Source organism: Salvelinus alpinus, chromosome 7, assembly GCF_045679555.1.
Source record: "Salvelinus alpinus chromosome 7, SLU_Salpinus.1, whole genome shotgun sequence".
NCBI classification, from domain to species: Eukaryota; Metazoa; Chordata; class Actinopteri; order Salmoniformes; family Salmonidae; genus Salvelinus; species Salvelinus alpinus.
The window spans coordinates 1,935,315-1,951,720 of record NC_092092.1 but is presented as its reverse complement, the minus strand read 5'-3'; the positions used below and the strand labels follow the sequence as shown (position 1 = coordinate 1,951,720).

Below are 16,406 nucleotides of genomic sequence, written 5' to 3'. Positions count from 1 at the left end.
ATCCCGTTATCGTAGGTTATCCTCTGCTGCCAGCATCCTGTTATCATGGGTTATCTACTCTGCTGCCACCATCCCGTTATCGTGGGTTATCTACTCTGCTGCCACCATCCTGTTATCGTGGGTTATCTACTCTGCTGCCACCATCCTGTTATAGTGGGTTATCCACTCTGCTGCCACCATCCTGTTATCGTGGGTTATCTACTCTGCTGCCACCATCCTGTTATCGTGGGTTATCTACTCTGCTGCCACCATCCTGTTATCGTGGGTCATCTACTCTGCTGCCACCATCCTGTTATCGTGGGTTATCTACTCTGCTGCCACCATCCCGTTATCGTGGGTTATCTACTCTGCTGCCACCATCCCGTTATCGTGGGTTATCTACTCTGCTGCCACCATCCCGTTATCGTGGGTTATCTACTCTGCTGCCAGCATCCCGTTATCGTGGGTTATCTACTCTGCTGCCAGCATCCTGTTATCGTGGGTTATCTACTCTGCTGCCACCATCCTGTTATCGTGGGTTATCTACTCTGCTGCCACCATCCCGTTATCGTGGGTTATCTACTCTGCTACCAGCATCCTGTTATCGTGGGTTATCCACTCTGCTGCCACCATCCTGTTATCGTGGGTTATCTACTCTGCTGCCAGCATCCTGTTATCATGGGTTATCTACTCTGCTGCCACCATCCCGTTATCGTGGGTTATCTACTCTGCTGCCAGCATCCTGTTATCGTGGGTTATCCACTCTGCTGCTAGCATCCCGTTATCATGGGTTATCCTCTCTGGAGCTACCATCCCGTTATCGTAGGTTATCCTCTGCTGCCAGCATCCTGTTATCATGGGTTATCTACTCTGCTGCCACCATCCCGTTATCGTGGGTTATCTACTCTGCTGCCACCATCCTGTTATCGTGGGTTATCTACTCTGCTGCCACCATCCTGTTATCGTGGGTCATCTACTCTGCTGCCACCATCCCGTTATCGTGGGTTATCTACTCTGCTGCCACCATCCCGTTATCGTGGGTTATCTACTCTGCTGCCACCATCCCGTTATCGTGGGTTATCTACTCTGCTGCCACCATCCCGTTATCGTGGGTTATCTACTCTGCTGCCAGCATCCTGTTATCGTGGGTTATCTACTCTGCTGCCAGCATCCTGTTATCGTGGGTTATCTACTCTGCTGCCACCATCCCGTTATCGTGGGTTATCTACTCTGCTGCCACCATCCCGTTATCGTGGGTTATCTACTCTGCTGCCAGCATCCCGTTATCGTGGGTTATCTACTCTGTTGCCAGCATCCTGTTATCGTGGGTTATCTACTCTGCTGCCACCATCCTGTTATCGTGGGTTATCTACTCTGCTGCCACCATCCCGTTATCATGGGTTATCTACTCTGCTGCCAGCATCCTGTTATCGTGGGTTATCCACTCTGCTGCCACCATCCTGTTATCGTGGGTTATCTACTCTGCTGCCAGCATCCTGTTATCGTGGGTTATCTACTCTGCTGCCACCATCCCGTTATCGTGGGTTATCTACTCTGCTGCCACCATCCCGTTATCGTGGGTTATCCACTCTGCTGCTAGCATCCCGTTATCATGGGTTATCCTCTCTGGAGCTACCATCCCGTTATCGTAGGTTATCCTCTGCTGCCAGCATCCTGTTATCATGGGTTATCTACTCTGCTGCCACCATCCCGTTATCGTGGGTTATCTACTCTGCTGCCACCATCCTGTTATCGTGGGTTATCTACTCTGCTGCCACCATCCTGTTATCGTGGGTCATCTACTCTGCTGCCACCATCCCGTTATCGTGGGTTATCTACTCTGCTGCCACCATCCCGTTATCGTGGGTTATCTACTCTGCTGCCACCATCCCGTTATCGTGGGTTATCTACTCTGCTGCCACCATCCCGTTATCGTGGGTTATCTACTCTGCTGCCAGCATCCTGTTATCGTGGGTTATCTACTCTGCTGCCAGCATCCTGTTATCGTGGGTTATCTACTCTGCTGCCACCATCCTGTTATCGTGGGTTATCTACTCTGCTGCCACCATCCCGTTATCGTGGGTTATCTACTCTGCTACCAGCATCCTGTTATCGTGGGTTATCACTCTGCTGCCACCATCCTGTTATCGTGGGTTATCCACTCTGCTGCCACCATCCTGTTATCGTGGGTTATCCGCTGCTGCCAGCATCCTGTTATCGTGGGTTATCTACTCTGCTGCCACCATGCTGTTATCGTGGGTTATCTACTCTGCTGCCACCATGCTGTTATCGTGGGTTATCTACTCTGCTGCCACCATCCCGTTATCGTGGGTTATCTACTCTGCTGCCAGCATCCTGTTATCGTGGGTTATCTACTCTGCTGCCAGCATCCTGTTATCGTGGGTTATCTACTCTGCTGCCACCATCCTGTTATCGTGGGTTATCTACTCTGCTGCCAGCATCCTGTTATCGTGGGTTATCTACTCTTCTGCCACCATCCTGTTATCGTGGGTTATCTACTCTGCTGCCACCATCCTCTTATCGTGGGTTATCCACTCTGCTGCCAGCATCCCGTTATCGTGGGTTATCTACTCTGCTGCCACCATCCTCTTATCGTGGGTTATCCACTCTGCTGCCAGCATCCCGTTATCGTGGGTTATCTACTCTGCTGCCAGCATCCCGTTATCGTGGGTTATCTACTCTGCTGCCAGCATCCCGTTATCGTGGGTTATCTACTCTGCTGCCAGCATCCCGTTGTCGTGGGTTATCTACTCTGCTGCCACCATCCTCTTATCGTGGGTTATCTACACTGCTGCACCCTAAAACACACACACACACACACTGCAGCACCCTAAAACACACACACACACTGTAGCACCCTAAAACACACACACACACACATCGCAGCACCCTAAAACACACACACACACACTGCAGCACCCTAAAACACACACACACACACACACACACTGCAGCACCCTAAAACACACACACACACACACTGCAGCACCCTAAAACACACACACACTGCAGCACCCTAAAACACACACACACACCGCAGCACCCTAAAACACACACACACACCGCAACACCCTAAAACACATACACACACACACTGCAGCACCCTAAAACACATACACACACACACTGCAGCACCCTAAAACACATACACACACACACTGCAGCACCCTAAAACACACACACACACACACACACACACTGCAGCACCCTAAAACACACACACACACTGCAGCACCCTAAAACACACACACACACACACACACACTGCAGCACCCTAAAACACACACACACATCGCAGCACCCTAAAACACACACACACACACTGCAGCACCCTAAAACACATACACACACACACACTGCAGCACCCTAAAACACACACACACACACACACACACTGCAGCACCCTAAAACACATACACACACACTGCAGCACCCTAAAACACACACACACACACACACACACTGCAGCACCCTAAAACACACACACACACTGCAGCACCCTAAAACACACACACACACACACACACACTGCAGCACCCTAAAACACACACACACACTGCAGCACCCTAAAACACACACACACACACACTGCAGCACCCTAAAACACACACACACACTGCAGCACCCTAAAACACACACACACACACACACACACACACTGCAGCACCCTAAAACACACACACACACTGCAGCACCCTAAAACACACACACACACACACTGCAGCACCCTAAAACACACACACACACTGCAGCACCCTAAAACACACACACACACACACACACACTGCAGCACCCTAAAACACACACACACACTGCAGCACCCTAAAACACACACACACACACACACACACTGCAGCACCCTAAAACACACACACACACTGCAGCACCCTAAAACACACACACACACACACTGCAGCACCCTAAAACACACACACACACTGCAGCACCCTAAAACACACACACACACTGCAGCACCCTAAAACACACACACACTGCAGCACCCTAAAACACACACACACTGGAGCACCCTAAAACACACACACACTGCAGCACCCTAAAACACACACACACATCGCAGCACCCTAAAACACACACACACTGCAGCACCCTAAAACACACACACACATCGCAGCACCCTAAAACACACACACACACAGCAGCACCCTAAAACACACACACATCGCAGCACCCTAAAACACACACACACATCGCAGCACCCTAAAACACACACACACACAGCAGCACCCTAAAACACACACACACATCGCAGCACCCTAAAACACACACACACACCGCAGCACCCTAAAACACACACACACACAGCAGCACCCTAAAACACACACACACACAGCAGCACCCTAAAACACACACACACACAGCAGCACCCTAAAACACACACACACACAGCAGCACCCTAAAACACACACACACACCGCAGCACCCTAAAACACACACACACTGGAGCACCCTAAAACACACACACACATAGCAGCACCCTAAAACACACACACACTGCAGCACCCTAAAACACACACACACTGCAGCACCCTAAAACACACACACACTGCAGCACCCTAAAACACACACACACATCGCAGCACCCTAAAACACACACACACACACACTGCAGCACCCTAAAACACATACACACACCGCAGCACCCTAAAACACACACACACACCGCAGCACCCTAAAACACACACACACTGCAGCACCCTAAAACACACACACACTGCAGCACCCTAAAACACACACACACACCGCAGCACCCTAAAACACACACACACTGCAGCACCCTAAAACACACACACACAGCAGCACCCTAAAACACACACACACACCGCAGCACCCTAAAACACACACACACTGCAGCACCCTAAAACACACACACACACCGCAGCACCCTAAAACACACACACACACAGCAGCACCCTAAAACACAGTGTGGTGGCTACTCAGGGGTGATTGTTGGGGATGAGATTAGTTTGAAGTGTTTCTCTTCACTATTCGTCATCCTTGGTCTTCCTGCCATCAAACTCAGAAATGGGTCAGGGAGAATGAACGCAAATAATCTTGCAACCAAGAACCAAATATGACTTGTGTTTAAAGTCAGAAACTCCTGCTCAGAAACTGGGACAAACTAATATCCAGGAATCTGAATTTCATATAAAACCTGTCAAATGTCATTATCATCAGAACTTCGACTTGCCTCAAGAAACAGCCGGGGGGGAAAAAACCTGCTGAATACCAAAACAAACTAAAAACGTCACAAAATGATGAAATAATATATGTAATATATATATATATATATATATATAATATATCTGTTTGACTGGGAAGCATGCGATCTATTCCATGGATAGACAACAGAAGGTTATAGATTCCAATCTCACTAATGTCACTATAAAATAGTGGAGGCTATATACAGGGGGTACCAGTACAGAGTCAATGTGGAGGCTATATACAGGGGGTACCGTTACAGAGTCAATGTGGAGGCTATATACAGGGGGTACCGTTACAGAGTCAATGTGGAGGCTATATACAGGGGGTACCGGTACAGAGTCAATGTGGAGGCTATATACAGGGGGTACCAGTACAGAGTCAATGTGGAGGCTATATACAGGGGGTACCGTTACAGAGTCAATGTGGAGGCTATATACAGGGGGTACCGGTACAGAGTCAATGTGGAGGCTATATACAGGGGGTACCAGTACAGAGTCAATGTGGAGGCTATATACAGGGGGTACCAGTACAGAGTCAATGTGGAGGCTATATACAGGGGGTATTGGTACAGAGTCAATGTGGAGGCTATATACAGGGGGTACCAGTACAGAGTCAATGTGGAGGCTATATACAGGGGGTACCGGTACAGAGTCAATGTGGAGACTATATACAGGGGGTACCGGTACAGAGTCAATGTGGAGGCTATATACAGGGGGTACCGGTACAGAGTCAATGTGGAGGCTATATACAGGTACAGAGTCAATGTGGAGGCTATATACAGGGTGTTACGGTACAGAGTCAATGTGGAGGCTATATACAGGGGGTACCAGTACAGAGTCAATGTGGAGGCTATATACAGGGGGTACCAGTACAGAGTCAATGTGGAGGCTATATACAGGGGGTACCGGTACAGAGTCAATGTGGAGGCTATATACAGGGTGTTACGGTACAGAGTCAATGTGGAGGCTATATACAGGGTATTACGGTACAGAGTCAATGTGGAGGCTATATACAGGGGATACCGGTACCGAGTCAGTGTGTAGGCTATATACAGGGGGTACCGGTACAGAGTCAAGGTGGAGGCTATATACAGGGGGTACCGGTACAGAGTCAATGTGGAGGCTATATACAGGGGGTACCGGTACAGAGTCAATGTGGAGGCTATATACAGGGGGTACCGGTACAGAGTCAATGTGGAGGCTATATACAGGGGGTACCGGTACAGAGTCAATGTGGAGGCTATATACAGGGGGTACCGGTACAGAGTCAATGTGGAGGCTATATACAGGGGGTACCGGTACAGAGTCAATGTGGAGGCTATATACAGGGGGTACCGGTACAGAGTCAATGTGGAGGCTATATACAGGGGGTACCGGTACAGAGTCAATGTGGAGGCTATATACAGGGGGTACCGGTACAGAGTCAATGTGGAGGCTATATACAGGGGGTACCGGTACAGAGTCAATGTGGAGGCTATATACAGGGGGTACCGGTACAGAGTCAATGTGGAGGCTATTTACAGGGGGTACCAGTACAGAGTCAATGTGGAGACTATATACAGGGGGGTACCGGTACAGAGTCAATGTGCAGGGGGCACCGGTTAATTGAGGTAATATATACATGTAGGTAGAGTTATTAAAGTGATTATGCATAGATAACAACAGAGAGGAGCAGCGGCGTAAAAGAGGGGGGCAATGCAAATAGTCTGGGTAGCCATTTGATTAGATGTTCAGTAGACTTTTGGCTTGGGGGTAGAAGCTGTTTAGAAGCCTCTTGGACCTAGACTTGGCGCTCCGGTACCGCGAGAACAGTCTATGACTAGGCTGGCTGGAGTCTTTGACAATGTTTAGGGCCTTCCTCTGATACCGCCTGTTATAGAGGTCCTGGATTGCAGGAAGCTTGGCCCCAGTGATGTACTGGGCCATACGCACTACCCTCTCTAGTGCCTTGCGGTTAACCGGAGGCTGAGCAGTTGCCATACCAGGCGGTGATGCAACCAGTCAGGATGCTCTCGATGGTGTAGCTGTAGAACCTTTTGAGTTTTTGAGTATCTGAGGACCCATGCCAAATCTTTTCAGTCTCCTGAGAGGGAATAGGTTTTGTCGTGCCCTCTTCACGACTGTCTTGGTGTGCTTGGACCAAGTTAGTTTGTTGTTGATGTGGACACCAAGGAACTTGAAGCTCTCAACCTGCTCCACTGCAGCCCCGTCGATGAGAATAGGGGGCGTGCTCGGTCCTCTTTTTCCTGTAGTCCACAATCATCTCCTTTGTCTTGATCACGTTGAGGGAGAGGTTGTTGTCCTGGCACCACACGGCCACGTCTCTGACCTCCTTCCCTATAGGCTGTCTCGTTGTTGTCGGTGATCAGGCCTACAACCGTTGTGTCATCTTAATGATGGTGTTGAAGTCATGCCAGATGTTACCTGAGGAAATTAATTTGAATGTGTCCTCTCATAAAAGTTAACCCAAAATAAACTAGCAGTGTTATTAAAAATCTTATTGAAACATTCAGTGAAAGTTTTAGGGAAGTTATTCAAAAAACCTCCAAATAACCTATCATTTCAGTTCTCAGAACGTTAATAAAACCTGCCAGGGAAACTTTCAAGGAACCAAAGTAAAATGTTCTCAGAACCTCGCTGGAACCATAGTAAAACGTTCTCAGAACCTCTCTGGAACCATAGTAAAACGTTCTCAGAACCTCTCTGGAACCATAGTAAAACGTTCTCAGAACCTCTCTGCAACCTAAAAATAAAACATTGCCAGAACAGGTGAAACGTTCACTTCTGTTTTCAGAACGTTTTTTTTTTTTTTTAACATTCCGTTTACCGGTCAGGAAAACGTATAGCATCATTCCCACAACCAATGTGAAACCAAAAACATACGTTCCCACAACTTCCAAGGAACCAAATGTGCTAGCTGGGGCTTCTGAACTAAAAAGTGGGAGCACTTCCTGTCCTTAACAGTGACCTCTCTTCATAGACACCAAAACCACCAAAGCTGGAAACCTCACCATTGATGACACCATTGTCTCTCCCTCCCCCATTAAATAGATTAAATAGATAAGTAGCCTGTATGAAGAGGAGAAAGCGCATTTCATTAAAAGGGATATGAACAGGACAGCAAGCTTACACAAAACAGTGGATTGGCTCCAACTAGTCATAGTTTAGTGCTGTTGAAACGATCTCTTTAATACCAGAGGTGGACACAAAGTACAACACCTCCTACTTGATGCTAATATCATGTACATTGAGGTGAGAAGCGAGCATACAGTTTAGGCCATTTTCCTCTGTTCTTCTCCTTCAGTCAGAGGTTCCAAATAGAGCTTCTGGAGAACCTCTCCAAAAGTCCTCCTCTTCCTGAAGCACAACAAGAGACACGTATTATACAGTCAGGTATCTACAGTTTACATACAGTTGAAGTCGGAAGTTTACATACACTTAGGTTGGAGACATTAAAACTAGTTTTTCAACCACTCCACAAATTTCTTGTTAACAAACTATAGTGTTGGCAAGTCGGTTAGAACGTCTACTTTGTGCATGACAAGTCATTTTTCCAACAATTGTTTACAGACAGATTATTTCACTGTATCACAATTCCAGTAGGTCAGAAGTTTACATACACTAAGTTGACTGTGCCATTAAACAGCTTGGAAAATTCCAGGAAATTATGTCATGGTTTTAGAAGCTTCTGATAGGCTAATTGACATAATTTATGTCAATTGGAGGTGTACCTGTGGATGTATTTCAAGGCCTACCTTCAAACTCAGTGCCTCGTTGCTTGACATCATGGGAAAATCAAATGAAATCAGCCAAGACCTCAGAAAATAAATTGTAGACCTCCACAAGTCTGGTTCATCCTTGGGAGCAAGAACAACAGAAAATGACATTGTGAAGATGCTGGAGGAAAAAGGTACAAAAGTATCTATATCCACAGTAAAACGAGTCCTATATCGACATAACCTGAAAGGCCGCTCAGGAAGGAAGAAGCCACTGCTCCAAAATCGCCATACAAAAGCCAGACTACGGTTTGCAACTGCACATGGGGACAAATATCGTATTTTTTGGAGAAATGTCCTCTGGTCGAGGGTGGCAGCATCATTTTGTGGGGAGGCTTTGCTGCAGGAGGGACTGGTGCACTTCTCAAAATAGATGGCATCATGAGGAAGGGAAAGTATGTGGATATATTGAAGCAACATCTCAAGACATCAGTCAGGAAGTTAAAGCTTGGTCACAAATGGGTCTTCCAAATGGACAATGACCCCAAGCATACTTCCAAAGTTGTGGCAAAATGGCTTAAGGACAACAAAGTCAAGGTATTGGAGTGGCCAGGTTATTATATAGTCAGATAGTCAGATATCTACAGTGTATATAGTCAGGTTATTATATAGTCAGATATCTACAGTTTATATAGTCAGATATCAACAGTTTATATAGTCAGGTTATTATATAGTCAGATATCTACAGTTTATATAGTCAGGTTATTATATAGTTAGATATCTACAGTTTATATGGTCAGGTTATTATATAAATCAAATTTTATTTGTCACATACACATGGTTAGCAGATGTTAATGCGAGTGTAGCGAAATGCTTGTGCTTCTAGTTCCGACAATGCAGTAATAACCAACGAGTAATCTAACCTAACAATTCCACAACTACTACCTTATACACACAAGTGTAAAGGGATAAAGAATATGTACATAAAGATATATGAATGAGTGGTGGTACAGAACGGCATAGGCAAGATGCAGTAGATGGTATAGAGTACAGTATATACATATGAGATGAGTAATGTAGGGTATGTAAACATAAAAGTGCATAGTTTAAAGTGGCTAGTGACACATTTTTTATCAATTTCCATTATTAAAGTGGCTGGTGTTGAGTCAGTATGTTGGCAGCAGCCACTCAATGTTAGTGATGGCTGTTTAACAGTCTGATGGCCTTGAGATAGAAGCTGTTTTTCAGTCTCTCGGTCCCAGCTTTGATGCACCTGTACTGACCTCGCCTTCTGGATGATAGCGGGGTGAACAGGCAGTGGCTCTGGTGGTTGTTGTCCTTGATGATCTTTATGGCCTTCCTGTGACATCGGGTGGTGTAGGTGTCTTGGTGGGCAGGTAGTTTGCCCCTGGTGATGCGTTGTGCAGACCTCACTACCCTCTGGAGAGCCTTACGGTTGTGGGTGGAGCAGTTGCCGTACCAGGCGGTGATACAGCCCGACAGGATGTTCTCGATTATGCATCTGTAGAAGTTTGTGAGTGCTTTTGGTGACAAGACTACTAGCTGAGATCTGGGGACATAGTTAACACAGTGGGTTAAGACTACACTACTAGCTGAGATCTGGGGACATAGTTAACACAGTTCAGTAAAGGTTACTCAGTGAGATCTGAGTGAGTGTTACTTTCTCACTTTGTAAGACAATATATCATCTTGTATGTATGTATGTAAACATATATATGGGGGATTGGAAGTGCAGACAATTACACTGATGGAAGCTACTCCAAAACATTCACTAATTTGTTTAACATCACAAGTAAGCACAAAAGTAATGGCATTAAGTAAATTAATGATATCTGATTGCTGGAAGTTAATTGTTTTCTTACCTCAAGACTTAAAAATTATTGGAAAGCTTTTTTTTTAGGTCAAACTTGGCCTCCATTAGCATATAGAAAGAACGGGAGAAACTAACGTTGCAATAGGCTTTAACCTAATCTTCCTCATTTCCCAACCAATCATCTCCCACACATACAGTCTCTCACCATGAAGCCTCTGGTGTACCAGCTTTAGACAGCTTTAGTGTTTTCTCCCCTGTGAATTAACTGATCTTTTTTAAATTGGCAACTCAAAACTAAAATGACATTTCCCGCACAAATTAATCTCCGACGATGTAGGCCTAGGTCGTTTGGGTTGCCATCTTGGAGAAACAGAAACAAGCAAACAGTCAGTGGTTGTATTTGATTAACGTTTATTGAAAAAAGTATGAATTTACAGCAAACAAAGAAAGGCATGCAGCTACACAGGACAAACGTTGCTGCTCTTTTGCTCATCATCATCACTACTTACTATCACTATCACTACTATCACTACATCATCTGCTCATCTATCACTCCAGTGTTAATCTGCTAAATTGTAATTACTTTGCTACTATGGCCTATTTATTGCCTTACCTCCTCACGCCATTTTTCTTTTCTTTTTTATATTTGTTTTTCACCTTTATTTAACCAGGTAGGCCAGTTGAGAACAAGTTCTCATTTACAACTGCGACCTGGCCAAGATAAAGCAAAGCAGTGTGACACATACAACAAAACAGAGTTGTTGAGAAAAATTGACAATTAAATCCGTTTTAATCCCACTTTGGGATGTGGAAACTTTCGGAACCGATTACATTAAATCACACAGAGACTACCTTATAAGGATAATGTAGTTTCTAATGGCAGCCTGCAGGAGCCCGGTCGGCCTTCAATTTGACGTCGCAACACGCTAAAACGCCACTTCCTGATCTTCAAATGCGCCACTGAGACCTCACATAGGAAACAACGGGGGTGATGGCTTCATCCATAAAAAACTTTTTTTACAGTCTATGATTTTAGCCCATCTTATCATTGCTCGAATTTCAACAACTAGTTTGAATTGGCTGAAGGTAGACTCAGCGAAATGAGGTTGCCACGAGCAGCACCGCAGATATGAGCGTGATGCAATAATTCACTTTCACACAGAATGTCTGTGCGCAATGGTCACAGGTTTGCTTCAAGCTGTTACAATGTGGTAGTAGCCACGGGACCAAAACAGCGGAGATGTCGATTCTGGCGCTTCAACGCTCTTAGTTGCTGTGGAAATTGACCCACTATGCTGTTTACTTTCTGCATCATACCGCTGAGTCTGCCTTTAATAAACCAATGCCAAGTTATCCTTATTTGCTTCCTTTGACTAAAGGATGAACGTGAATGGTTAGATTGTTGACTTAATCATTAATCAACACCCCACCTTACATATAGACTCCTAGGACTTAATATTTACACCCCACCGTACATATAGACTCCTAGGACTTAATATTTACACCCCACCGTACATATAGACTCCTAGGACTTAATATTTACACCCCACCGTACATATAGACTCCTAGGACTTAATATTTACACCCCACCGTACATATAGACTCCTAGGACTTAATATTTACACCCCACCGTACATATAGACTCCTAGGACTTAATATTTACACCCCACCGTACATATAGACTCCTAGGACTTAATATTTACACCCCACCTTACATATTGACTCCTAGGACTTAATATTGACACCCACCTTACATTAACTCTTACGTTAAAGTTACAAAAAAAAATTACTTTCTAAAGAGGAATTTTGGAAACGGCTCTAAAAAATAAAAATAAATGCATATCTCTCATCTGTTGCAAAAACACAGTAGCTATAATGTTGTTCTGTGGTGCTTGTGACGGGGATATAATCTAAGCGCGTTTTAATTAGTTTAACATAATTCAGGGCTGTGGCAGGAGTTAAAGCAAAAGAAAATCCCATGACTGAAACTTAAGTCGATTGTCTGCGGGGGCCAAGTTAACCTCCCCTTTCATGTAAAACAAAAAAGGAAAAAAGCCATGATGGAAAGACGATCGTTTTGTACGTGTATTAAACTATAGGCTGACTCGTCGTTGATGGTTACCAGGCCTACAATCGGGTTGTCGTCAGCAAACTTGATAGTCGGTGTCGTGCAAAGCCACGCAGTCATGGGTGAACAGGGAGTACAGCAGGGGGTTGAGGACACACCCCTGGGGGGCTCCTGTGTTGAGTCAGGGATCTAGTCAGGAAGTCCAGGATCTAGTTTCACAGGAACACGCATTCTACTGCAGTTAGGAACTAGGAACACACATTCTACTGCAGTTAGGAACTAGGAACACGCATTCTACTGCAGTTAGGAACTAGGAACACGCATTCTACTGCAGTTAGGAACTAGGAACACACATTCTACTGCAGTTAGGAACTAGGAACACGCATTCTACTGCAGTTAGGAACTAGGAACACGCATTCTACTGCAGTTAGGAACTAGGAACACGCATTCTACTGCAGTTAGGAACTAGGAACACGCATTCTACTGCAGTTAGGAACTAGGAACACGCATTCTACTGCAGTTAGGAACTAGGAACAAGCATTTCGCTGCAGTTAGGAACTAGGAACAAGCATTTCGCTGCAGTTAGGAACTAGGAACAAGCATTTCGCTGCATTGGCTATAACTAACATATGCTAAACTGTGTATGTGACCAATCAATTTTGATTTATGGTAAAAATGAAGTTATGGGTTGCGTCCCTGGGTCCTGGTCAAAAGTTAAGTGTCCAAAGGATTCACTGCCGCTACCTCGCTCTCTAACCAAGGTGCATGAATTGAGGAGCAAACTGAAGCAGAGAACAGACGCAACTCAGGGTTATTTACATGTTTGGTTGTATTTTTAACAAGTTTCCTTTATTTAGTTCCATTATCCTCCAAGAAGTTGCACGATCTCATCTACTTCACAAATCAAAGGAAATGAACTGCTATACCGCCTTTAAATGTGCAGGGAGGAAGGAAATTGGGACACAAAGTATTTTATTCAGGTAATAAACAAGACTCAATAAGAAAAGGGGTTACATTCCGAGTAGAAACAGGAAATTGAAATTCACAAAATTAAAACTTGACGTTAGCTGTTCTGGCTGTCAATCAAGCTGCTGGGCCAAGAGAAGTACCTCAGCAGCCAATGACGAACGACCGAGCAGACCAACAGGGGGCAGTCTCACATCAGCAGGAATAAACACCAGGATCTGAAATGGCACCCTATTCCCTGTATAGTGCACTACTTTAGACCAGAGCCCTATTCCCTGTATAGTGCACTACATTAGGGTGCCATTTCAGATGCAAGCAGATGTTTTATAACTGAGTGAAAAGGGTAGGTACTACCTGAACTTGTACACTAAGTGTGTTTTCCTGTTTCCAAACGGTTTTGTTATGGTATACTAAACATGACCCGGGCAATTACTTCAAGACTACAGAGCTCATAATGACAGTTGGATGATCCTCGATACTTCCCGGGCTTAAAACGGTTAAATACGTACATAAAACCTTCATATCTAAACCGTGATGGGGTCTACATGAGACTGCAGAAAATATAAAAAGGACGGACACGTTCCAGACAGTTTACATTGCAGTGGTTGAATACTTATCCAGGTGTTGGGAGACGGCAACACATGAGATTCTTATCATTCAACTCCCAGGTCTGCACAAAAATCAAGTAACCCTTTCCCCCCCCCGCAATGTGTCTGACAATGCAAACAGTGATAAAACAAGAACAGAGAATTTCAAAATGTTGATACTGAAAACACACTGGACAGAAGGGGGAAGATACCGGGCTAACAATATTACAACAGATTAATGGCTGAGAGAAAAAGAAATCTGAGAACAGTTTACACTTTTAAATTTGATAACACAGAATTGGGTGGCTTACTACCGCCACCTGGTGGCTATATGTTGTAAATGCAGCCTATGGACATTAACCCTTTAGTAATCTGTACCACGTTGAAGGCACAGAGACAGTCAGACCACTCCCCCCCCCCCCCCCCATTTCAGGACCACTTGTGTCTTCTTCTACACCATAAAAAAAGCCTTTAGGTTTAACACATTGACTTATGAACTAAAATTATAGGAAGCCAGCTATCAGCTGTCGGTAGTTCAGTTGATGATGTTTCGGCTCAATCAGGTTGGGGGGGGGGGGGGGGGGGTCAAGCGGCAGGATGAAGAGGGGTGATGATGATGATGATGAACGGTGACTAGGTTCTCAGTCGCTGTCGAACCTGATGGAGTTGACGGACTGGGAAATGGCTCCTCCACGATAGCTTCCCCTCTTCTTCTTGGTCTTCTCGTGGCGGAAGGACTTCCCCTTGGTGAAGCGGAGCACGTCATTGGCCCTCTGGCCCCAGTCTCCATTTGCCCCGCGCTGAGGTGAGCAGAGAGAGACAGTCAAAACATGTCTAGCACCAGAATGACATGATCCCTGGACCAACACAATACCGACAATTTATATTGTAGCTCTTTTACTAAGGATCACAGTGCAGTACCTCTAAGTATCCTATGTCCTAAATTATATAATATAAAATGCTAATTCTCTAACTATTAGTAAGGCTGAGTGGGCGGGGGAAATGCTAATTCTCTAACCATCAGTAATGCTGAGTGGGAGGGGAAAATGCTAATTCAATTCAATTCAAGGGGCTTTATCAGTAAGGCCGAGTGGGCGGGGAAAATGCTAATTCTCTAACTATCAGTAAAGCTGAGTGGGCGGGGAAAATGCTAATTCTCTAAATATCAGTAAGGCTGAGTGGGCGGGGAGCCAAATATTCATAAGCGTGTCTTGACTGACAGGTTTTCTGACCGACTCCCAGAACTGTGTGTCCGGTGGGACATCCTCGCATAAGATCAAGCAACACAAATATACTTTCTAGAAGAAACGAGGAGATATACATGTTTCAACCATTCAGTGATTCTCTGCATTAATATACAACTTTAGAACAGCTTCATCTGGCCCAAGGACCATTGTTCAAACAACCAAGATGGCGACAGCTAAATAAAACTAAACCACTTGGGCGTCCCGACTGGACCAGTGGTGTAAGACACTGCATCAGTGTTCTCTGTGCCACTAGAGACTCTGGGTTCTAGTCCAGGCTCTGTGCCACTAGAGACTCTGGGTTCTAGTCCAGGCTCTGTGCCACTAGAGACTCTGGGTTCTAGTCCAGGCTCTGTGCCACTAGAGATTCTGGGTTCTAGTCCAGGCTCTGTGCCACTAGAGACTCTGGGTTCTAGTCCAGGCTCTGTGCCACTAGAGATTCTGGGTTCTAGTCCAGGCTCTGTGCCACTAGAGACTCTGGGTTCTAGTCCAGGCTCTGTGCCACTAGAGATTCTGGGTTCTAGTCCAGGCTCTGTGCCACTAGAGACTCTGGGTTCTAGTCCAGGCTCTGTGCCACTAGAGACTCTGGGTTCTAGTCCAGGCTCTGTGCCACTAGAGACTCTGGGTTCTAGTCCAGGCTCTGTGCCACTAGAGACTCTGGGTTCTAGTCCAGGCTCTGTGCCACTAGAGATTCTGGGTTCTAGTCCAGGCTCTGTGCCACTAGAGACTCTGGGTTCTAGTCCAGGCTCTGTGCCACTAGAGATTCTGG

General features: G+C 45.6%; 1 protein-coding gene across 5 annotated transcripts in view; it reads right to left on the bottom strand.

The window, feature by feature from the left end:
• Positions 1-13,651: 13,651 nt before the first annotated feature.
• The window catches only part of LOC139580324 (nucleolar and coiled-body phosphoprotein 1-like), a 36,244-nt gene continuing 33,489 nt past the window's right edge, over positions 13,652-16,406 (bottom strand). For 3 of the 5 annotated variants that reach the window (XM_071408871.1, XM_071408872.1, XM_071408873.1), the window contains one exon: positions 13,652-15,193. In XM_071408871.1, coding sequence (XP_071264972.1) covers positions 15,035-15,193 — 159 coding nt within the window. In that variant the 3' untranslated portion in view covers positions 13,652-15,034. The remainder of the gene's footprint in view (positions 15,194-16,406) is intronic. The other 2 variants (XM_071408875.1, XR_011676020.1) reach the window with 2 other exon arrangements.